The sequence below is a fragment of the Diceros bicornis genome, chromosome 14, assembly GCF_020826845.1.
Source record: "Diceros bicornis minor isolate mBicDic1 chromosome 14, mDicBic1.mat.cur, whole genome shotgun sequence".
NCBI classification, from domain to species: domain Eukaryota; kingdom Metazoa; phylum Chordata; class Mammalia; order Perissodactyla; family Rhinocerotidae; genus Diceros; species Diceros bicornis.
The window spans coordinates 42,105,853-42,129,002 of NC_080753.1; the positions used below are offsets into that span (position 1 = coordinate 42,105,853).

The following is a 23,150-nucleotide window of genomic DNA, read 5'->3' on the forward strand; positions in this document are numbered from 1 at the left end:
AGTTTAAAAAAAAATGTTGTGCCGAGATTTTTTTTTTTTTTTTTAGTGAATTTCTAGTAATGTAATAGTATTGTAAATCAACCTATTGGATTCCCAGAGGGTTTGGTTGTTTATCCAATAAAAAAAGCAATTTTGGAATCCCTCATTTACATACTATTATTCTATTGGCCGGTTTTGGTCCAATCAAAGATTAGATTTGTTAATCTTCATTTGTATATACGTGCTATAAATACTCGGGATTTCATTGTGTTTTCCCCTGTTAGTCTTCCGATTTTTGTGGTGTGGTAATTTTTTGCCATGCCAGAGCCTGCCAAATCCGCTCCAGCCCCCAAAAAGGGCTCTAAAAAAGCAGTGACTAAGGTACAGAAGAAAGATGGCAAGAAACGCAAACGCGGCCGTAAAGAGAGTTATTCTATTTATGTCTATAAGGTGCTGAAGCAGGTCCACCCCGACACCGGCATCTCGTCCAAGGCCATGGGCATCATGAACTCGTTCGTCAACGACATCTTCGAGCGCATCGCGGGCGAGGCGTCGCGCCTGGCGCATTACAACAAGCGCTCGACCATCACGTCCAGGGAGATCCAGACGGCCGTGCGCCTGCTGCTGCCCGGGGAGCTGGCCAAGCACGCCGTGTCCGAGGGCACCAAGGCCGTCACCAAGTACACCAGCTCCAAGTAAAAGTTTCTCTACATCTCGCTTCCCCCAAAGGCTCTTTTCAGAGCCACTCACTTTTCCATGATGAGAGTTGTAATATTAAGTTTTGTTAGCAGGTTTTTGAAAGTATGTTTTGTTCTTCACAGACAGCCTTTTTTTTTTTTTTAAGTGTAAGAAACATAGTGTGAAACGTTTGAACTTTCGTTAAAATCTTTAGTGCAACAAGGAATTTGAGAAATAATTGTATACAGTAGGAATAGTGTTAAAGCTGTATAATCTTCTAGTATCCCAATTTCTGTTTTTATTCCTTAAAATCTAAACGATTGGACAAACTTAAAAACAACATTTTAGAGTAATTTTATAGTGGTTATCCGTGGAGCTTTGTTGTATATGCTTAAGTTCTTATTGTTTTAAATAAAATGCTCACAGCGTAAGAATATCGTATGTGCTAAACAAATATTAATTCATGCTATGAGGAATTATCTGTATTACAAAGGATACCAAGGCTCAAAATGTCAGTTACACAATAGAGACTGGACTAGTCCTGGGGAAGTCACTGGACCCCAGAGTTGACTGTAGACTGTAGACTGTTTCAAAGGTAATTCTTCAAATATACATTAAAAAGAAACTTTATTACTGACTGTATTTTGCCTTGAGGCTGTTATTGATATAATCAATCCTAAATGGTGCTGAAGCAGGTTCTGAAGCCCTAATTTTTCTTTTATATGTCATTTTTGTGTTTTCTGCCTTCAGTGTTTGGTTCTGTATTTATTTAGACAGAAAAAAATGAACAAAAAACAGGAATAAGAGTAGATCTAGAAGTGTAGGAAGCACAGGGGATATGGATGGAAATCCATGTTTCATGTGTTAATGTTTTGGAAGTAGACCATTCTTTTTGTACTGTTCAAAACAAAATGACATAGATGAATTTCTTTTGAGGACACGTGATGGCTTATAGACTTGCTATTAGGAAGCTAGCAAAGCATGACCAATGTATGGGTCAGTTCAGAACTGGGTATATGTGTGGAGAGTTACATAGTTGTAAAACAGAATGGTCACACTATAGTTTTTTGTTGTTGTTGTTGTTGTTTTAATGTAAGTCTTCCATTAGATAAAGATTACAATTTCAGTTCATCATATCTGTTATTGTAGATGGAACATGGATTAGTGAAGATGCGAAGTTGTTAGCTAAGTGTATTAGTTTTCTATTGCTGCATAACTGATTACCTCAAATTTACTAGCTTCAAATAACATCCACGTATTACCTGGCAGTCCTGTGGGTCTGAGCATGATTTAGCTGGGTCCTCTGTAAGAATGCTACCTAGATGTTAGCTGGAATCCAGGGTCTCTTGGATGCTTCAGAAGGGAAAAATCAGCTTCCAAACTCACTAGTGGTTGGCCAAATTTGTTTCCTTGGGGTTGTAAGACTGAGAGTCATTTTCTTGTTGGCTGTTGGCTTAAAGCCCTTGTTGGCTGTTAGTTGGAGGCCTCCCTCACTTCATAAAGAGCCCTCTGAGTTTCTTGTCATTTGGGCCTACCAACGTGGATACTGGATCCATCAAAGCCACCATGCAAGGGTCAAGGAAGACAGATATTACAATCTTACATAACAATTATATACACAAAATTATTTACATCTTGTCACCTTTGCTGTACTCTATGGGTTAGAAAGCCAGCCCTGGTGGTCTAGTGGTTAAGATTTGGCACTCTCACCACCAAGCTCAGGTTCATTTCCCAACCAGGGAAGCACACCACAACTCTGTCAGTTCTCATATTGTGGTGGCTGCGTGTTGCTATGAAAGCTATGCCACCGGTATTTCAAATAACAGCAAGGTCATCCACGGTGGACAGGTTTCAGTAGAGCTTCCAGACAAAGACTAAGAAAAAGAATCTGGGATCCACTTCCGAAAAAATTGGCCATGAAAATCTTCTGAATAGTAGCAAAGCACTGACTGAAGTGCTGGTAGGTGAGAGGATGGCACAAAAAGACCAGGCAACGTTCTGCTCTGCTGTACACAGGATCATTAGAAGTCAGAATCGACTCGATGGCACTAACAATGGGTTAGAAGCAGGTCACAGGTCATGTCCACACTCAAGGGGTTGGATCACAAAAGGGTGAACCTCAAGAGGGGGAATCCTGGGGGCCACCTTAAGATGCCATCACAGGACCCATCAGGAAAAACAAAAGTGTAAGAACCAAAAGAAAGTTACATAACATAAATGCTCCCCTCCTTCCCACTGACCCCACAGTACTCTGGTCAGTTAGCCTGCTGGCAGGAATCTGTGATAAGAGGTAAGAAGGGCATCAAATACCTTGAAGAGCATTTAAATAGGCCACTGCCAGTGACTTTTTTTGAAGGCAAGACACAGAAGACAGTTATTACTTTGGGGACTTTTTTTTCCTTTTCCTTTGCAAGTACTGGCACATGAGAAGACATTCGGTGTGGCTGAGTCCCAGCACAGGGGTAATGTGTTTGTGTAGCTCCCTTTCTGGCAGTTATAGCTGGAAAAAAAAGCTAAAGGGTTTGTTAGATGAATTAAAGTTGTTACTTTTTTTTTTTTTTTTGTGAGGAAGATCAGCCCTGAGATAAAATCCATGCCAATTGTCCTCTTGTGGTGAGGAAGATTGGCCCTGGGCTAACATCTTTGCCTATCTACCTCCATTTTATATGGGACGCCGCCACAGCATGGCCTGACGAGCGGTGCATGGGTGCACGCCTAGGATCCGAACCCAGGCCGCCAGCAGCAGAGCGCGAGCACTTAACTGCTACCCCACGGGGCAAGCCCCAAAGTTGTTGCTTTTATTGTATGAGGGAAAAGATGTGACATGAGACAAATCCCAAATTCTCTGTGGGTTAAAAAACATTTTACTGGTGATAAATTTAGATAATTCAAATATAGGTGCTTGAGAGAAGTCCCCCATGAGCCACCGAGGCTGGTGTCTTCACTTTCTAGTCTGGGCCACTGTCATTGCTCCCTTTCCCTTCCAGTTGCCAGCTAGTGGCTGAGTATTTAAATTTTACCAATTTTTCTCAAGATTTGAGTAGGCTAATAAAGCATTACCTACCTATTTTTTAACATTTAAACTTCCAGATAAATGGTAACTAGATTTTAAAAAATCTGTGTAACAAATTGACTACAAAGTTAATTGGATTGTGTAACTTGATGGGATAAAGAAATCCTAAGAATGAATAAATGCTACTGGAAGTGAGACATTTGGTCCTCAGGGACTCTACCTATATTGGAAAAGCCATCAGGGAGCCCCAAGCCCGTAACGCCACACTAACATTTAACACATTCAGAGTTAAGTTTAAGCTATGATAAAGCAGTCGAACCCAGAACACAAAAATTCAGTTCATGCGCATTTCTAAATAAACGTACAACGTAACACCAACTCAATGTCACAAGTTTTTTGAAGTGAGTGGATAGGTGGCCCTGAGAAGGGCCTTGACTATGACTGCAAAATCCGAGTTTGTGAATTCAGATTCAGCCTCCGAAGCCGTACAAGGTGCGGCCCTGGCGCTTGAGCGCGTAGACCACGTCCATGGCGGTGACCGTCTTGCGCTTGGCGTGCTCGGTGTAGGTGACAGCGTCACGGATCACGTTCTCCAGAAAGACCTTGAGCACCCCGCGGGTCTCCTCGTACATAAGGCCGGAGATGCGCTTGACACCCCCACGCCGGGCCAGTCGCCTGATGGCGGGCTTGGTGACGCCCTGGACGTTGTCGGGGAAAATCTTGCGGTGGCGCTTAGCACCACCCTTACCGAGACCCTTACCGCCTTTACCCCGTGCAGACACAACTACCACTAGATCACAATCTACCAACTAAAGATTGTTGGCGTTAAAAACAGCTGAAATTCTTATTTATAACCCTATAGCGGACCTATTTGAAAACTACCAGTGAGGCTGGTTGGGCAGGCGGGAGGGGCTCGTACGAAATTGAATTTATCCCCGCCCATAAATTCCTATGAGTCTGTGGGACGGAGGCGGGAGGAGATAAACACAGCTTTGTGAGTCCCTGCTAGTTCCCTGACTTCTCTTCAACATGCCCTGTTGAAGGGCATTTAAAGAATTCTCTGGTTTATCAAGTGACTGAAATGATTGTACCTATCAAGCTAATATCTTTCAAGTTTGAATTATTAGAATCCTTACACACCATGGGCACGTCATCAACCAAGATTTATACATTTCCTCGCATTTTAAAGGCAGCCTTGACATGTAAAGGAGTCCATGACTTCTTTCTTTCCCAAGAAGCATTTTTGTACATTTTAAATGGAGGTAAAACAGTTAGCGATATTGGTAAAATAGTCTAAGAAAGCAAGGAAAGAGCTGAAATCCGTTGGGCAACAGGAACACGAGTCTTATGGGCTGGGGTGTTTGTTATTGGGAGACATACCCGGTGTTTTGGACCCTCGGCACTCTCTACACTTCCCCTTCGGAGGTCCAGGACGTGTTTTGTGACGTGTTCCCTCATTTTCACTTTAGTTTCTCTATCTGTAAAATGGAAATGTTAATCCTGATATCACAAAGATGGTGTTTTGAAAATCAAAAGGTAAATTTTTGGTCAAATGTTCCACACAGTCAATCAGTGAGGACTACTGTAATTACCTGAGGAAATTCTATCTTCATGCCCCACAGATTGACTTCCTCCTGTGGGAGATCAAAATTGGCCACCCTGAAATATGTCTCTTTACCTTGATTATCTTCTCTGATGGACATTCGACCTCCCTCAAACTGCCTAAAGAATTTAACATGGAAGACCTGTTTCAGGAAGGAGCCACTACCATATGATGGCTGTAATATAATGTAAAATAGATGTTATAATAGGAAAGGCACCAACAAGCCCATCTTATCAAAAATTTTGTCTCTCCCAAGCCACATTCTCTAGGTGGCCCTGTAAAAGGGTTGTCAGACAAACATTTATATTTATAAGGGAAATCTCCATTTATAAAGGTATCTCCTTCTCTGTACTGGGAAGAGGTGGGGATGACCTTATCTCTGGAAACTCTTTCCAGCGTGGAAGGAGAGGCCTTAAATCTGCCTAATAACCTTACTCTTATTTACTGTGTTTTTCTGGTAATCTCCCGTAACTGATTCCCCCCAACATCCTCCTTTGTCTTTAGCTGAAGATGTTATTTAAGATGAAAACCTCAGCCATGTGTTGAGAAACTCAGTTTCCTTGGTTTCTCCCATATATACATGTTATTAAACTTGGTATTATTTTCTCCTGCTAACCTGTCTTTTAATTATTTGGCCATCCATAAGAACCTTAAGGGAAAGGGCAGAGGGGGATTCTCCCTCTTCCCCAACACTCCCCAATATTCTGAAATCTCTCCATCTGGTATTTTGCAATCCAGTCCTATGTTCTGTTGCTTTCATAATCTCCATATCTCTATATGGGCAAATCTTTGATTTTAAAAGCGCTAAATTTACATGATTACATTTAACTTTATATATTCTCTCAATTTAGCCAGCAGTCTCCATCACCATCCCCACACCCCCAAGACAGCTCCCCCTGGGATTGAATTGTCTGATAAAGTAGTCAGTAACCATTTTTGAGCGTTTGGAATGTGGCTGATGCTGCTGAGGAACTGAAGTTTATTTAATTTATTTATTTGTGTAGACTTCATCATGTTCACCACCCAAAGTCTAATTACCATCTGTCACCATACACATGTGGCCTATTACCCCTATTAAAAGCTGATACTCAGGGCCAGGCCAGTGGCCGAGTGGTTAAAGTTATGCACGCTCTAGAGTCCCAGGTTTGCAGGTTCGGATCCTGGATGCAGACCTACTCTACTCATCAGCCATGCTGTGGAGGCAAAATAGAGGAAGATTGGCACAGATGTTACCTCAGGGCCAGTCCTCCTCAAGCAAAAGATGAGGAAGATTGCCAACAGATATTAGCTCAGGGAGAATCTTCCTCACCAAAAAAAAAAACCTTTTTAGGTATGTTTGAACAACTTGGGCATGTGAACTTAATTTTTCAACAGTAAAGTTACGGAATTTAAGTCCAAATCAACTTATTTCCAATAGAATTTAGTATCAGTTTGAATAGTTTGAATAAAATATATACTCAGTTTGGAAAATTTAGCCTGAAAAAAGGAGTGTAAAATAGTGCATTAATAATGTCTTTATCTTGATTACATGTTGAAATGAAAATATTTTGGGTTAAATAAAATATATTATTAAAATAATTGCATCTTTTCAATTTTTAAAATGTGGTTACGGGAAAATTTAAAATTACATATGTGACTTGTGTTATTTCCCATTGGCAGTGCTGCTCCAAGATTCTTCCTTTCCCCTCTCTGTTTCTTGATCTCTACCAAACCTTGCTACCATGAGCTTTGGAATTCAGTGGGCATTCAGTGTGTTTCTAAGAAGCTCGGCTACAGAGACTTGCCTCAATCTAGAATGAAGCATTGGAAAAAAATAAAAGTAAAATGAAATCATGTTAGGGAACTATGGGAGCCTTGTCAAATTAACCATTACTCATCAAGGCAAGAATAGATGGCTACTAGAAAAGTTGTTGACCTTAGAATTCTTCAAGGGCAGGATATTAGGAGATGGAGATTATCTGAAAATCTATGCTAATATTTTTTTTCCAAAAGTGTGTTTTTTTGAGAAAGAGCATCCAAAATGGATTGCTAAAACAGTTAGTGTCCAAAAGAGCTTAAGCTTCTGTGCAATAGAATGTGCACTCTGGTGGTTTAAAAACAAAAAACAAAAAGAAGAAGAAGAAAAGAAATCATTTAGTGGAAGTACAAAAGCATTTAGGTAAAGACCAAGACAGACTGAGATAATAAAATCAGGTCAATTACTTTGGAATCTAGAAAGAATAAAAAGTTAAAGTGTCTAGTACTTGATCAACGAGTAAAATAAGAATGTCAAGGATTTATACCATGAAGTTTCACAGAAATTTATCTTGCAGGTTCTACATATTTATTTTTTTCTAGTAAGGATTTACAGTTGAGAAAATTTTTCTGAGACTTGAAAGTAAGCAAAAAAGGAGGGGCCATGATTTCCAATATCATAAAAGGTTAAAGGCCCCACAAGTATTTTATGAAAATGTACTTTAATCATCTCACTGTTTACTATTGATTAAAGGTACGAAACTTAGTGAAGTTAATCATTAACTTGCAAGGTTTTATTTGGTATAGATGCAAATAATTTCTGTCCAGTGGAACATATATAACTCCAAAGATGTATGGCCTCTTGGACATTAATTAATTTTGTTTTAACCTCATTTAACAATCCTATCTTAATATTTCTTTGTTAAATTTTCTACAAATACCCTAATTTCTTAAATGTTCTTTGAACCTATCATATCGTTTTACCTGTTGCTTCATTCACTGATGAGTTCGATACACTCTTAGGCACGTGTTCATTTTAGATTTGCTGAATCATGATTTTCAAGATTGAAAAAAGATAAACAAGAGGTGTCATGTGACTTTGACTTGATTGGCGGTTAAGTGGGTCTAGGAGAGGTGCTGGTCCTTTCCTCTTCTTCTTTAGGGCTGGGAAAGTGAACACTTGTCCCACAAAGTCATGGCAAATCATCATTGGTACATACGATACAGGAAGGTGGAAAGTGTGGACAGGAAAGCAGAGTCTTCATCAGGCATGGGCTCACTGAGGACAAAAGAAGGACTTTGGTCACTGTAGGACAGCTCTGAAACCTGTTAAGAAATATCCAAATATTGAATTAAGGCAAAGGGATGGACTGCACTTCCTTTCGTTGTCATATGAGAGCATAGTCTAAAAACCTTGCCTGAGTATATTTTGATTATTCTACGGGAATGTGCTTCTGTTTGACTATTTATTAGGGTCCAGTATCTATGAAATGTCTGTGAATTTAGACATTAACTTGTAGGATGTTGATAATTTCAATGATTTTTGTCCATTATAGATGAAAATTCTCTCTATCCAGTAGAAAAGACAACCTAAAAGTTATAATTGTGTCATAGGACTGGAACATTTTTTATCTAAATTTGCTCTTTTAATTTCATTTCAATCTTCTTTCTATTGTAGGAGAGGCAAATTTTTCCTCCATCCAACTTGGTTTCTGGTCTGGGACCCCTGTAACAAAACACAAATTGACAAAAGAAAAACCTACAGAAGTTCAACAACATGTGTATTTCATATATATATAGGAGACACACAGGAAAGAGTAATTCAAAGAGGTGGCTTAGAACTCTAACTTATATAGCATCTTCAACAAAGAACAATAGATTTGTAGAGAAATGAGAGGAGAAAAGAAAGCAGTTTCAGGCTTCTAAAGGCGGTAAACTCTGGAAAGGTAAATATATGAGAGAAATAACAGAGTAGGGCTTGTTTGCAGATTCCTCTGGTGCCTCTCCGGGCTGATAAGGGTCTAGAATGGTCTCCAGTACAGAATTATATCTTGCCTTAAGGCAGTAAAGGGGGAAGTTAGAGAGAGCTTTTCCTGACATTGCTGCTTCTTAACTTCCTTGGGCCCAACATAATTTTTATTCCAGAGAGGCATATTTTGGGGGTGACTATTCTGGTTTCCCTCACCTTAATGAACTGTATGTAGTCTTGATAATCTCCTGTACTCCTTTGAACTAGGTTTATCTTCCTGACGGTTCCCTTAAGGATGAGTTATATATTAAAAACATGTATTATATATTTATGAGACTTGGTTTGTTATTTTGAATTTTAAACTTTGATAACTGTCATAAGGTAATGGCACAAAGACCAATTTCTTCATGTGAAAAAAGTCAGGTCTGTATTTGCTTTTTAGGCTGCCAGTGGATTGGAGACCCATTAAGATACTTTGATTGATTTCCCTAGATTTTGACCCCACTGATGATAAGTAATTTTTTTTCATGCTCCATATAGACATAAGGCTGCATGTTAAGAGGCAAGTCGTTTTATTTAAGAGGGTATCCTTTTTGATCTTTCACACCTAGAGGCCATTCCATACACACCTCCGGGCCCTTCTCATCAAATACAACTGTAGTTGGAAAGATCCTGAGCAGTGAGAAGTGAAAAGATTTTCTAAAATTAAATAATAAATTATACTCCATTACACACCACAAATTATTATGAATCTTATAAGTAAAATTCTTGTAGAAAATCCAGTGTGTACTACTACTTCCAGTTTTTAAGAATTTCTGAAAAACTACTTTTGCCAAGGAAGTTAAAATAAAGGAAAGCGTTACAGCTGTTCTTGTTGACAAAGCAAGTGGCTCTGAAAAGAGCCTTTTTCAGTACCGAGGAAACAGCAGCCTTGGGTTACGCCCTCTCTCCTCGGATGCGGCGCGCAAGCTGGATGTCCTTGGGCATGATGGTGACGCGCTTGGCGTGGATGGCGCACAGGTTGGTGTCCTCGAAGAGCCCCACCAGGTAGGCCTCGCACGCCTCCTGCAGCGCCATCACGGCCGAGCTCTGGAAGCGCAGGTCGGTCTTGAAGTCCTGCGCGATCTCGCGCACCAGGCGCTGGAAGGGCAGCTTGCGGATCAGCAGCTCGGTGGACTTCTGGTAGCGGCGGATCTCGCGCAGCGCCACCGTGCCGGGCCGGTAGCGGTGGGGCTTCTTCACGCCGCCGGTGGCCGGCGCGCTCTTGCGAGCCGCCTTGGTGGCCAGCTGCTTGCGCGGCGCCTTCCCGCCGGTGGACTTAACGAGCAGTTTGTTTAGTGCGAGTCTTAACGATAACACGGAAAAAGAAACCGGCTGGAGAGTAGTAGGAAGCCTGTCCTGACCTTATTTATAATAGGAGCAGATCAGTCTGGTTCGTAGGTTCCGCGCTGCGGTCTAACTGGTTCTCAGATTGCTTTCAGAGAAATATGATTGGATTTCCATTAAATATTGAATATATAATCAAAATTTTTTTCGAGTGTATAGTGCACTTTGAATTCATAAAAGCGAAGTTTCATTTAGTGTTGATTCTAGTGTAGCTCATTGTTTTTTTCTGAAGAGAAATAACCAATGGGCTAAAAAATTGTAAGAATGCCGTCATTAGTAAAATTTAAAAAGCCCGCCCTGACTTGTCATTGGTCGTTCATCCTTCCTTTGTTCTCTTGTTTTATTGCTATTTTAGACTGTCTGACAGGAAGTTTATTCGAACATACAGCGTATATATAATTACGTACACATGTATATACAGTGCACATACAAAGTAATCTGTGAACGTTATGACATTATGACCTCGATTGCTACCATTCTCTGGCATTTCCATAGCCTACATCCTTAACTAGGGTCCTGACGCAGAATTCCAATTCCTTGTAACAGATGCTTTTTGTGTGTTTATAAACGTACTTCAGTAAAAGGGGATGCCCGAAATTTAGTTACACGAATATTTCAAAGGTTTTATGCTGCATAAAATTAAAATGAACCTACTTCTTTGTGGCAAAGATGGGAACGCACATTTTCCACTTTAGAATTTTAAGCCAAAAAGTAATATGAAAAAAATTTAAGAACCTCTCCTAGGCTTAAGTATTGCAGCGCTTTCCAAAATAAGTGTGTGGCTCTGAAAAGAGCCTTTTATTTCCCAAACTGAGGCTACAACACTGTAAAACGCTTCACTTGCCCTTAGCCTTGTGATGGCTCTCAGTCTTTTTGGGCAGCAACACTGCCTGAATATTTGGCAGAACACCGCCTTGAGCGATGGTCACGCGCCCTAAAAGCTTGTTGAGCTCCTCGTCGTTGCGGATGGCCAGCTGCAGGTGGCGCGGGATGATGCGCGTCTTCTTGTTGTCGCGGGCCGCATTGCCCGCCAGCTCCAGGATCTCGGCCGTCAGGTACTCCAGCACCGCCGCCAGGTAGACCGGCGCGCCGGCCCCCACCCGCTCGGCATAGTTGCCCTTACGGAGCAGGCGGTGCACTCGCCCCACGGGGAACTGCAGACCAGCTCGAGAGGAGCGCGTCTTGGCCTTAGCGCGAGCTTTGCCTCCTTGCTTTCCACGTCCGGACATAATGAACGAAACCAACAAAACAACGACAGAACAAACAGAAAAGAACTGTGGTAAAAAGAGCAATAAGGTGCCAGTTATAGTGGTGGATGGAATTGTAAAACGCGAGATGGGATTGGTTAAAATCATCTTTTGACTAGCCAACCAATAAGAAAAGAGATATCACGCCAACAAATTTGCATATTCCCTGTTACTAGCATAATATCAAATCAGATCTCGACATTCTTGAATACCTTATTTGCATAGATCCTCTATAAAAAGCGAGACTCTGCAAGTAAGCAAACACTTCAGTATTTGATTTTGTTCGTTCTCCGTCGATATGCCTGAACCGGCGAAATCTGCTCCAGCTCCGAAGAAGGGCTCCAAGAAGGCGGTGACCAAGGCACAGAAGAAGGACGGCAAGAAGCGCAAGCGCAGCCGCAAGGAGAGCTACTCCGTGTACGTGTACAAGGTGCTGAAGCAAGTCCACCCTGATACTGGTATCTCGTCCAAGGCCATGGGCATCATGAATTCGTTTGTCAACGACATTTTCGAGCGCATCGCGGGCGAGGCGTCGCGCCTGGCGCATTACAACAAGCGCTCGACTATCACGTCCAGGGAGATCCAGACGGCCGTGCGCCTGCTGCTGCCCGGGGAGCTGGCCAAGCACGCCGTGTCCGAGGGCACCAAGGCCGTCACCAAGTACACTAGTTCCAAGTAGAAGTCTTCATAGCCGCCATCAAACCCAAAGGCTCTTTTCAGAGCCACTTAAAATCTCATTAAAGAGTTGGAATGCATTCGAGTTGAATTTGAATTTTAAGCGTTTGCTGGGGAATTGTCTTAAGCACAACTTGTTGCCTAGAATTTACTACTCCTGTAAAAAGAATCACGTAGAGAGACTCAGGTGCTCAGTAAAGTGACTTCCTCCCTGCACCTTTGTATCTTAACATTGTAATGAGGCTGCAGTTCTGCACACTACACTTTATTTTCAGTTATGAAAAAAGAACGCTAGAGAGGACTTAAAAGAGGGAACTCGTAAAGTATTGCTTTAGCAATGGTTTCTCACTTTGGTAGTAGCAGCAGTTGATCCCAGTTTCAGGTCCCGGGGTCCCCCCGCCACTCTGGATTCTACTCCTGGAATCATTATCACCCTCAACCCAGAATCATTACCACCATCACCGAGTTTCAAGCCTTACATTAGCAGGCCTCCTCTACGGATTTCTAGATTGTAATAACTCGACTTTTTCTCTTTGTGCCCAGACCCCTGCATATGGATCCTGTTTCCTTCAGTTGTCCCTAGAACACCTTAGATCTGGTTTTGCTTTTCAGTATTCCAAAACCTGTGTAACTTTAAATAACCAATACTTTTTTGTTTTCCTGACTGGACACGCATAGTGCCAAGCCTCCCTTGATTGAAAGGGTCATTTCTACTTTACATTTTGAAGCGTTTGCGTATTGCACTTTCTCTCAGTATGGGGGTCTTTTATAATCATATAAGAGATTTTCCTTGTTTTCAAGGAACTCACACTCTCAGAGGGTTTATCACCATCAGTTCTCCCAGCCAGGTAAAGCATTTATTCCAGGAGACAAAAGTGAGTTGAATTTGAGCGGAGCCTACAGGCCTCTGGGATAGGGCGCTTCCCCTTTTAGCCTCACCAAGCCTTCCTTTTTGGCCTACTCAGGATGTTTCATGAAAGATGAATAAGAAATGCACCAAGAAGAGATGTAGCCTAGTGCTCGGGAGAGGAAATAATCTATGTAAAAGTAGTTTCTAAAGTGTTGAGAAATCTGTAGATGTGAAGTGTTCTTGAGTTCTATGTAGACATTTTTGAAAGAGCATAGAATCAGAAGGTAATTGGTTGAAATTTCAGTTCTGCCAGGTAAGCGAACTTTGGTTCTCAGACCCTTTGTTTCTTACTTATAAAATAAGAATATTACTAAAATCAACTCCATTGACACTTTTGTGAAAACAAATGCAATGATTATAACAAAAATAAACATTTTAGTGGGATTTACAATTATGAAATTATCGACATTAGGAGATAAATTTTTTCCGTTACTCTTATACTTTACATATAATGAAGGCAAGCTTTTTGAAGTTGTGTTATAATCAGAAGTAATAATACTACAATGAGAGCAGGAACTGCTGCTCCATGATATTAGACTTTCTGCTGTTAAAATCAGACACCTTAGACACTAGCAGAACAGGAAATGCAATTTGCTGCTGTTAAAATTAGAGCAATTTCAAAATTATGTAACCCTACAATATTTAGGAAAAATTAGCATGCCTTTACAGTAATTTTGATAATATTTACACATTTAAATATATAGTTATAGGGCCTGCCCCGTGCGTTAAGTGCGCACGCTCCACTACTGGCGGCCCTGGTTCGGATCCCGGGCGCGCACCGACGCACTGCTTCTGCAGCCATGCTGAGGCCGCGTCCCACATACAGCAACTAGAAGGATGTGCAACTATGACATACAACTATCTACTGGGGCTTTGGGGAAACAAAGTAGTAGGACTACTTTGTAGTCCTTTGTAGATGTTAGCTCAGAGCTGGTCTTCCTCAGCAAAAAGAGGAGGATTAGCATGGATGTTAGCTCAGGGCTGATTTTCCTCACAAAAATAAATAAATAAATAAATATATAGTTATAATCTTAAAGTTATTGAATACATTAATAATTCTTAAACTTCTGTGGGTGCATTAATTTCCTATTGTGGTCTAATTATCACAAATTTAGTGGCTTAGAACAATACACATTTATAATATTATAGTTCTGTAGATCAGCATTTGGACGCGAATCTCACTGAGCTAAAATCAAAGTGTCAGAAGGCTGCATTCCTTTCTGTGGCCTCTACAAGTGAATCTGTTTCCTTGTCTTTCCTGGCTCCTAGAGCCATCCTCCTTCCTTGGCTCATTGCCCCATTCCTAGATTTTCAAAGCCAGCGATGACTGGCCAAATTCTTCTCATGCTGCCGTCTCTCTGGTTCTATGTTCTGATTCTCTATTCCATTGTTAAGGACCCTTGCGATTACATTGGGTTTGCTTGGATAATCCAGGATCATCCTCTTATTTTAAAGACAGGTGATCAGCAACCTTAATTCCAGCCACAACCTTAATTGCCCTTTGTCATGTAACCAAACACATTCACAGATTCCAGAAGTTAGGAGGTAGACGTAACTGGGGTGAACTTATTCTGCCTAGCACAGTATGTGACAATACTTTTAGAATTTGATGGAAAGCTATATAGTTTCTACTCTAGGAGGCGGAAGAACATATGGACACACTATTATATATATTGTCAAGAAGTTCATGTACTCCCCTGAAGCTCAAGGACGTTTGTTGGATATGTACTTCTGTGACTACAGAAAGCAAAAATTAACTATAACAATATAAACTCTCTTATACAATTATGTTATTTTTAGTTTTCATTTTTTTACATTTTTCTGATTGCTGCTTTTGTTCTTTATGTGTTTTGTTTGAATGTTTATGTATTATTTGTGTGTGTTGTGTTGTGTGTGTGTCCATTTATGCGTTGTGTAGGGAGTGAGAAGCTTGTTATTCATGAAAGAAATTATACAAGAATATATATATAACTTTTTTCTTACCTGGGTTGAAATCATAATAATATTTTGTACATACATTCTTAACGTTGATTCTATGTGGGATGCCATTCATGGTAGTTTATAACCTGAACTAGGTTTGTAATTACCAGGAGAAAACGGTCAATTTTCATTATCATAAGTCTACATAGGAAAGGACAGTTGTGGTGACGTATGAATTTTTTTTTTCACTTAAAAAGTAGAATTTTAACCGACCAGGATAAAAATAAACTGCTATAAAATCCACTCTGGAAGAAAATAATTAAAGGAGAGGCACCCCTATATTTTAAGAGTGTTTCTTTCCTAGACTACCAGTATTGTCTAACCTTTCAGTAGACAAGCCTGGGGAGATTTCTCATTACAATTAAATGACCCTATCCTGGAGCTGGTAATGTTCGTTTTTCAACTTTCATGCACACTAATTGTCCTGGGCCCATTAATATTTAAAAGAGATATATTGCTTTAAAAACACAAATCTACTAGATGTGTACAAAGCGGTAATGACTAAACCGTAATTAAATTAATTGTTATTACAATACACTACTAACAAAGGAGCTATTACTAAATTTCTTAGATCTCTTTCACTTTTCAAGAAATCAGTGTGTAAGGCACACATCACAGCAGTGTAAGTGAATCTTGCATGGCAGCACCTGGGCCAGCCTTGCAGCCAAAATGAGCAGTGGAAGCGACACATGTTACCGCTAACCTATAATTAAGTACATATTTTGGTGTCAACCAGTCAAAAGGTCTTCTGTATTTCAAGGTGCTAGCATCTCACAGCACTAGCCTAATATTTTTCACAGTGATTAAAACAAAACCTGTTTAGCAGACATATAATCATTACAACCCTTATGCTGAAAAGGTGGGTGGCTCTGAAAACAGCCTTTGGGTTGTGGGTAGCTGCGGGCCGGCTCACTTGGAGCTGGTGTACTTGGTGACGGCCTTGGTGCCCTCGGACACGGCGTGCTTGGCCAGCTCCCCGGGCAGCAGCAGGCGCACGGCCGTCTGGATCTCCCTGGACGTGATGGTCGAGCGCTTGTTGTAATGCGCCAGGCGCGACGCCTCGCCCGCGATGCGCTCGAAGATGTCGTTGACGAACGAATTCATGATGCCCAGGGCCTTGAACGAGATGCCGGTGTCGGGGTGGACCTGCTTCAGCACCTTATACACGTACACGGAGTAGCTCTCCTCGCGGCTGCGCTTGCGCTTCTCGCTGTCTTTCTTCTGCGCCTTGGTCACCGCCTTGGAGCCCTCCTTCGGGGCTGGAGCAGACTGCGCGAGCTCAGGCATGACGAATAAGCCCTATCTTTCCCAAAAAAAAAAAAAAAAAAAGTGTGGTCCAGTTAAAACGCTCATAATATTTGTAGCGCTCCTATGCAAATATGGTATTAAAAATTTAGATTTTGATTGGATAATTAGTTCAGGTTGCATGGTGGTATGCAAATTATGTGACTCTAGTTCTCCTTTGTAATTGGTTGCCAACCTCAAGATTGCTTTAGCCAATCGAATAGCTTAATTTACAATTCTGCTTGCAAGTATAATTGCTTCTCATCTGCTAAGAGATTTTACTCATTTTTCTTTTTTCTTGTTGAGCATTGGGCTTAGACAGCATTAAAATGTCGGGACGCGGAAAACAAGGTGGTAAGGCCCGCGCCAAGGCCAAGACGCGTTCCTCGAGGGCTGGCCTTCAGTTTCCCGTGGGCCGTGTGCATCGCCTTCTCCGCAAGGGAAATTACTCTGAGCGGGTCGGGGCCGGCGCGCCGGTGTATTTGGCCGCAGTGCTGGAGTACCTGACGGCTGAGATCCTGGAGCTGGCGGGCAACGCGGCCCGCGACAACAAGAAGACGCGCATCATCCCGCGCCATTTGCAGCTGGCCATCCGGAACGACGAAGAGCTGAATAAGTTGTTGGGCAAAGTCACCATCGCTCAGGGCGGCGTGCTGCCTAACATCCAGGCCGTGTTGCTGCCCAAGAAGACCGAGAGCCACCACAAGGCCAAGGGGAAGTAAACTGGTGTATTAGAATCTTAGATTCTTGAGTATCTTAACCAAAGGCTCTTTTAAGAGCCACCCACATATTCATTAAAAGAGCTTACCTTTTCTTGATCTAACCAGCTGATTGAAAATGATCTTTAGCGTAATTTATCAATCTAAGAAGTAAATGTCAATACTTAAACTCTTAAAAAACGCGAAATTAACCATCCATTTCAAAGTTATAAAAATAAAAATTAGCATCTGCTAAATATAATAGATATAGAGATCTTGTGTCACAGGTAATTCAAGTCGATCAATACAGCAGACTCCCAGGATTTGTAACTGAGGAAAAGATAATGGGAAGAGTAATAATCCTTTGATCAATCTTATATTTATATGCAAATCTAGTTAGTGACCTAGAGAGCAATAAAACCACACCTTTAGTACTATCTCATGTGTAAAGGAATTGTTTTGCATCCTAAAGGGACAAAATTATCTGCAATTCATGCTTTTTTTTTTTTTAATAGTCCACCTCCAACTCTATTGAGCTGGGCTCTAATCAACTGAAAAAAGGAATACAATACTACATACCCTGGAGTCAGATGTCTTTCATGCAGAGCTTCGTAACACTGGGTTCAGCGTGACTTGAAAAGGGCGCACCATAATCTCTGTAGCATTTACAAGTTTGATTGTTTTTTCTTAACACAATTTCACACAAACCTCGGTTGAAACTAAAACGTAGTGGGGTGCTTTTATATAACGATGATATAGTTAGAAGCTTGTGTGTTAATGTAGTTATAATATTGAGTGTGAAATTACTTCAGAGTTAATGATCTTGGTGCATTCAGAAAAAGTCTATAAAGAAAGAAAAAGAAATCTCTGAGTTTAAGTAGAGAAATCAAGAAATTGATGTGAAATTAGCCTTCCTAAACTGGAATGAGAGTAAAAAAATCACTTGGCCAATCACATCCAGCGCGCGCCTTGTCAAAATGCTGATTAAAATAAAGCCCGTTTCAGGTGCCAAAATTTTAAATTCTTATTCAGCAAACAAGCCATATCATTGCAATAACTTTGGTTAAATTCTGCCGAGAGAAGCCAAAGATCACTTACAGAAACGATATAAAGACAGAAGAGGCGAGAAAGGGCTGAAAACACCAGCAGTTAAAAGGATGGGTTGGAGGAAGATGTTCATTTTTGCTGTAAATGAACCGGAGGCTCATGTGATCTGGGGCTGACCATCTCTACCAATACCTTCACTGCGAGCCAGAGGGGAACAAATGCCTTGTCCAATCAGAACGAGACTCTCTTTATATATACTGGTAGAAAGTGACACACTTTCATTTTTCCCTCAGCTAGCTGCTTTTAGGAAATTTCTCATGGCTCGCACTAAGCAGACAGCTCGCAAGTCCACCGGGGGCAAGGCCCCGCGCAAGCAGCTGGCCACCAAGGCGGCCCGCAAGAGCGCGCCGGCCACCGGCGGCGTGAAGAAGCCCCACCGCTACCGACCCGGCACGGTGGCGCTGCGCGAGATCCGCCGCTACCAGAAGTCCACCGAGCTGCTGATCCGCAAGCTGCCCTTCCAGCGCCTGGTGCGCGAGATCGCGCAGGACTTCAAGACCGACCTGCGCTTCCAGAGCTCGGCCGTGATGGCGCTGCAGGAGGCATGCGAGGCCTACCTGGTGGGGCTCTTCGAGGACACCAACCTGTGCGCCATCCACGCCAAGCGCGTCACCATTATGCCCAAGGACATCCAGCTCGCACGGCGTATTCGTGGGGAGAGGGCGTGAACTGTTTCTTAACCTTATACCCAAAGGCTCTTTTAAGAGCCACCCAGAGTTTCTATGAAAGATTGCTGTGTACTTGTAGTGTCGAAGCATTCTCATCTGCATGCCATCCCCTTCTTCCCAAAGCGGTATCACAGCTTTTTGAGATCAATTGGGGGGCTCTGAAAAGAGCCTTTAGGGTAGTCTCAACTAGTCTTTAATCCTCTTACTTCTTTTTGGGGACCGTCTTCTTAGGCTTGGCTGCCTTGGGCTTAGGTGCTTTGGCCTTAGCTGGATTCTTAATCGTCGTCTTCGGCTTGGCTACCTTCACCTTTTTCGGGCTCTTGGCCACTTTCTTGGCCCCAGCAGCCGCCGCCGGCTTCTTCGCCTTCCTCGGGGTTTTTGTGACGCTCTTCTTCGGGGTGGCCGCGCCCGTCTTGGGTTTCTTGGCCACCCCAGCAGCCTTCTTCGGCTTGGCTGCGCCCGCCTTTTTGGCCTTGGGTTTGGCTTCCTCGGGGGCCGCCTTCTTGTTGAGCTTGAAAGAGCCGGAGGCACCGGTGCCCTTAGTCTGCACCAGGATTCCTTTGCTCACCAAACTCTTAAGGCCCAGCTTGATGCGGCTGTTGTTTTTCTCCACGTCGTAGCCGGCGGCCGCCAGCGCCTTCTTCAACGCGGCCAAGGACACGCCGTTGCGCTCCTTGGAGGCGGCGACAGCCTTGGTGATGAGCTCCGACACCGGGGGCCCGGACGCCTTGCGCTTCGCGGCACCTGCGGAGTTGCGGGCCTTCTTCACAGGCGTCTTTTGCGCGGGAGAAGGAGCAGGAGGCGCAGCAGGTGCGGTTTCGGACATGGTTTAGATTTGGATACCTAACAATAAAAAATAAAGTCTCCCAGTTGAGTTGCCAGGCCTGACAGTGTGTGTGTGTGTGTATATATAGACACACAGCGACGCTGCACGCTGATTGGTTCTTAGCTTAGTCTTCCAGCTTGACAGCAACCTAGTCTCAGCTCTGTCCCGGAATTGTGTTTGTTACAATTCAGGAAAGCAAAAAAATTAAAATTTCCTGTGGAGAAATAGCACCAATTATATTCTATAATGAACCAGGACAGCTCAAGCTTTCAGATCTTCATATTTCCTTCCTCCAGTTTTTATCACGTCGGTCTCAGCCTCTTTCAAAAGCCCCTGACACTCTGAGAAATTCACAGGTCAGGCAGACAACTTTTTGATTTTTGTTTAAAATATAAACTTTTTCCTTTGTGTCTTCAATATCTTACTCTCTAGTAATATTCTATACATTCTTGACTTCTCATACGTTCAAAAACTGCTTGATTCTCATTGCGATTTACCCAGAAAATCTATTTCATATGAGGAGAAATAACACAGGCTCTTTCTGGATTTCTCTACAAGAACTATAGTAAAGGATGCTTGGCATAGCAGCAATTTCTGATAAAAAAAATCATTATTTTGTTTGAAAAAGCTTTATAATAGCTTCTTGTTACTATTTGGAAGGTAAATTTGGGGGCTTCAAGCATTCAACATTTGTCTAGGAAAATGGAAAATGAAATAATCAACGATGCTCTTGACATGGTAGTTGGGACTGTGTTGCAATAGCTGTTGGCAGAGGAGATCCAGAAAAAGGGATAAAAGAGAGTTGGACCCCTTTATGAGTTTTTAAAAAATCTTTTATTTACATTGATTTAATTAGGGAGGATCAATTATTAAAATGTTCACAAGTTTTGGATACAAAATCTGTCATGCTTGGAGAGGACAAACTTTGGCAAAGTATTCAAGTAACAGAATTAAGGAATATACACACACAACACACACGCATACACAATTAAGAGGGAGAACTTTAAAAACAAGCATGATTTATATTCCTGTCTACATTTCTTATTTAAGCAAAGATATAAGTTTATGGGAAACATATTACAGCTTATGCTTAATGTTGAGAGATAAGTTGATGTTAGAAATTGGTTTGATTTTCTTCACTCTTCAAACTATGTTTGTCTTTAACACTTTATGTTTATTTTGAAGCATATACAAGTTTGTGTTTCACTAGGACTTTGAAAGAAAAAAAATACTGGGAACAGACAGAGCAAAGCTCAACAGGTGAGAGTTTCATACTCCTCCTTGAGCCCATAAAAATCAAGGAATGACTGATTACTTCATGCAGCACATCCAATGTAACACACAAAAAAAATGTTAACAAAAATTAAAAATATGATTCAAAGGATTCAAGTATTCACTTGTTATGGAGTTCATGTATTCCTAACCTTCTTAAAATGGTTTTGACTCATTATAGTTGGTTTTCTGCAGCATCAGAAAAGGAAGAGCTGTCTCTTAGCCATCTAAATGTGGGAAATCTCCAAGGTGCTGCCCCATTCGCCTTCACTGGTTCTTGAGTCTGTCCTCTTGCCTAAATGCCAAACTTGCATTTCTGGGAGCTTGCTGAGTATCTGCTCCTATATCTACCTATACAAGACTCTCAACATGACCAACATCATCTAAGTATGTAGTTTCCAATCAAAAGATAACCTTCTCGTTGACATCATTATAAGTTCTATTAACAACACCACCATTCTTTTATTAACTGGCACAAAAAATTTCAGTTCTTTCATTTCCTTTCTCACCAAATCCAATCTGTCACCAAGTTTGGTGAATTTTTCCTAAATTCATCTCTTCTGTTATTTCCCCCATCATAGTTGTAATTCTGGCTCTTCTCTTTCTTGTCTGGACTAGTTATTCTCACAGCTTTCTTATGGGCCTCTTCTCACTTTCTATAATCCATCCTCCTCATTAATCTCAATGAAATATTCTTTAAGTGAGCTTCAAATTTATATGGCCCATCTTCCTGTAGCTTTCTAATTTAAAAATAAGCATTGTAGCATAGCATTCAAAGCCTTTTATATGCTGTTAAATCACCGTTCTGGCAGTGTGGTTTAGCAGAAGAAGCATGAATTTGCAAACACCCTGGCCTGTATTTGAGTCTGTTTTTGCAGCTTGGAAGCTACATGATCTTTGTCAAATCATCTAACCTTTCACAGTGTCTTTTTCCAGTTTCTTCTTCCCTTTTCCCTCTCCTCACCCTATTTTAAAGTCAAGGCATACGTCAAACTAATCTAATGATATACTTCAAAATATTTATATATGTCATTCTCAATCTCTTAAACTGGATGAGATCTCTCCCTCTTTTGAACTCCTACATTGATTTCTGTACTGGCCATTATAATCTGCTTCATATTATCTGCATACTTGTCCTCTTTTAAATCTTCCTAGTAGACTGTAAACAACCCAGAGTGTGGTTGGCCTTATAGATGTGGCATATAGTCATTTATAGAAATATAAATAAGTATATATATATATATATATATATATATATATATATATATATAAACTTGCACAAATACATATAGGGAGTCCATATGGAACCAGAACTCAAGAATGAATCCCTTTCCATTGCTTTATTCTGCTGTCACAGCTACTGCCCAAATGCTTGTTTTCTATGCCACCATGTTCTGCGCAGTACTGTTAAGATAGTAGATCTTGACTCTTGTTACTTATTTTAAATTGAATGAAAGTCACACATGACCAGTTGGGGCCTTATACTCCATTCAGTTATAAAATTAGTGGCCTGTTCCAATTTCTATCACTGAGCTCTGAGTGGCCCAACTATGCCTCTCCTTAGAGGGTTTTAATCCTCACATCAACATAAGCAGAGAATTCACATTTCAGCATCCATATTCCTATTAGATATGTTAAAGGAATATGAAATCTATGGGGCTTTTTGTCCCCTTCATATGTTGGAGAAGTGAAACAATTCTGTCAACAAAATGACCTTTCTGTATCAATATAGAAGAAAAAACATAATTTATTACACAGTAAGCATTTACATGTAAGTTAGCACAAAAACGACTACAGTTAGGGAAAATATCTTACACATCTTATATAGCAAAGCAAAAGAAAATTCTCTTTATCTCCTCAAGACACAGGGTCTATACCTTGTGACAATCTCCTGTATACCTTGTGAGAGACTACTAAACTAATTCCAGAAGTACGTTTTTATTTATTTAGAGATTATTTGGCCCACAATCTAGGCGATATCTCTGCATTGTAAAAACTGGAGTCCAGGCTTAATCTCCAGAAAAATTTCTCCCTATTCCTAAGGGAAAAGTAAAAACTCAAACTCACTATTTCTCCAAGAAAACTCTCTAAGAAAAGGAGAGGAAATGACCTCTTCACTGT

General features: G+C 41.3%; 8 protein-coding genes and 1 pseudogene across 8 annotated transcripts; 4 read left to right on the forward strand and 5 right to left on the reverse strand.

The window, feature by feature from the left end:
* The first annotated feature begins 277 nt into the window (after nucleotides 1-277).
* Nucleotides 278-721, forward strand: LOC131414061 (histone H2B type 2-E-like). Its single transcript, XM_058555105.1, has one exon. The coding sequence runs from the start codon at nucleotides 298-300 to the stop codon at nucleotides 676-678; it is 381 nt and encodes a 126-aa protein (XP_058411088.1). The 5' UTR covers nucleotides 278-297; the 3' UTR covers nucleotides 679-721.
* Nucleotides 722-4,117: 3,396 nt separating this feature from the next.
* On the reverse strand, nucleotides 4,118-5,128 carry LOC131413377 (histone H4-like). Its single transcript, XM_058553909.1, has 2 exons — nucleotides 5,051-5,128; nucleotides 4,118-4,479 (listed from the first exon to the last, which is right to left on the reverse strand). Exons 1-2 carry the CDS (start codon nucleotides 5,126-5,128, stop codon nucleotides 4,141-4,143), a joined length of 417 nt encoding a protein of 138 aa, XP_058409892.1. The 3' UTR covers nucleotides 4,118-4,140.
* A 4,769-nt stretch (nucleotides 5,129-9,897) lies between these two features.
* LOC131413378 (histone H3.1-like) lies at nucleotides 9,898-10,855 on the reverse strand (annotated as a pseudogene).
* A 246-nt stretch (nucleotides 10,856-11,101) lies between these two features.
* Nucleotides 11,102-11,633, reverse strand: LOC131414047 (histone H2A type 1-E). Its single transcript, XM_058555091.1, has one exon. The coding sequence runs from the start codon at nucleotides 11,589-11,591 to the stop codon at nucleotides 11,199-11,201; it is 393 nt and encodes a 130-aa protein (XP_058411074.1). The 5' UTR covers nucleotides 11,592-11,633; the 3' UTR covers nucleotides 11,102-11,198.
* Nucleotides 11,634-11,867: 234 nt separating this feature from the next.
* LOC131414064 (histone H2B type 1-C/E/F/G/I) lies at nucleotides 11,868-12,303 on the forward strand. Its single transcript, XM_058555109.1, has one exon. The coding sequence runs from the start codon at nucleotides 11,908-11,910 to the stop codon at nucleotides 12,286-12,288; it is 381 nt and encodes a 126-aa protein (XP_058411092.1). The 5' UTR covers nucleotides 11,868-11,907; the 3' UTR covers nucleotides 12,289-12,303.
* A 3,738-nt stretch (nucleotides 12,304-16,041) lies between these two features.
* Nucleotides 16,042-16,488, reverse strand: LOC131414065 (histone H2B type 1-L-like). The gene has a single exon (XM_058555110.1). It carries the CDS (start codon nucleotides 16,459-16,461, stop codon nucleotides 16,084-16,086), a length of 378 nt encoding a protein of 125 aa, XP_058411093.1. The 5' UTR covers nucleotides 16,462-16,488; the 3' UTR covers nucleotides 16,042-16,083.
* A 260-nt stretch (nucleotides 16,489-16,748) lies between these two features.
* On the forward strand, nucleotides 16,749-17,350 carry LOC131414056 (histone H2A type 1-D). Its single transcript, XM_058555099.1, has one exon. The coding sequence runs from the start codon at nucleotides 16,788-16,790 to the stop codon at nucleotides 17,178-17,180; it is 393 nt and encodes a 130-aa protein (XP_058411082.1). The 5' UTR covers nucleotides 16,749-16,787; the 3' UTR covers nucleotides 17,181-17,350.
* Nucleotides 17,351-18,432: 1,082 nt separating this feature from the next.
* On the forward strand, nucleotides 18,433-19,044 carry LOC131414048 (histone H3.1). Its single transcript, XM_058555092.1, has one exon. The coding sequence runs from the start codon at nucleotides 18,521-18,523 to the stop codon at nucleotides 18,929-18,931; it is 411 nt and encodes a 136-aa protein (XP_058411075.1). The 5' UTR covers nucleotides 18,433-18,520; the 3' UTR covers nucleotides 18,932-19,044.
* Nucleotides 19,045-19,113: 69 nt separating this feature from the next.
* LOC131414046 (histone H1.4-like) lies at nucleotides 19,114-19,798 on the reverse strand. The gene has a single exon (XM_058555089.1). The coding sequence runs from the start codon at nucleotides 19,755-19,757 to the stop codon at nucleotides 19,134-19,136; it is 624 nt and encodes a 207-aa protein (XP_058411072.1). The 5' UTR covers nucleotides 19,758-19,798; the 3' UTR covers nucleotides 19,114-19,133.
* Nucleotides 19,799-23,150: the final 3,352 nt, after the last annotated feature.

Coding starts and splice junctions, on each gene's coding strand:
- LOC131414061 (XM_058555105.1), top strand. CDS start 298: ATGCCAGAGCCTGCCAAATCCGCTCCAGCCCCCAAAAAGGGCTCTAAA.
- LOC131413377 (XM_058553909.1), bottom strand. CDS start 5,128: ATGAGGGAACACGTCACAAAACACGTCCTGGACCTCCGAAGGGGAAGT. Junction 4,480..5,050: donor CCGAGGGTCCAAAACACCGG/GTATGTCTCCCA, acceptor AACAATCTTTAG/TTGGTAGATTGTGATCTAGT.
- LOC131414047 (XM_058555091.1), bottom strand. CDS start 11,591: ATGTCCGGACGTGGAAAGCAAGGAGGCAAAGCTCGCGCTAAGGCCAAG.
- LOC131414064 (XM_058555109.1), top strand. CDS start 11,908: ATGCCTGAACCGGCGAAATCTGCTCCAGCTCCGAAGAAGGGCTCCAAG.
- LOC131414065 (XM_058555110.1), bottom strand. CDS start 16,461: ATGCCTGAGCTCGCGCAGTCTGCTCCAGCCCCGAAGGAGGGCTCCAAG.
- LOC131414056 (XM_058555099.1), top strand. CDS start 16,788: ATGTCGGGACGCGGAAAACAAGGTGGTAAGGCCCGCGCCAAGGCCAAG.
- LOC131414048 (XM_058555092.1), top strand. CDS start 18,521: ATGGCTCGCACTAAGCAGACAGCTCGCAAGTCCACCGGGGGCAAGGCC.
- LOC131414046 (XM_058555089.1), bottom strand. CDS start 19,757: ATGTCCGAAACCGCACCTGCTGCGCCTCCTGCTCCTTCTCCCGCGCAA.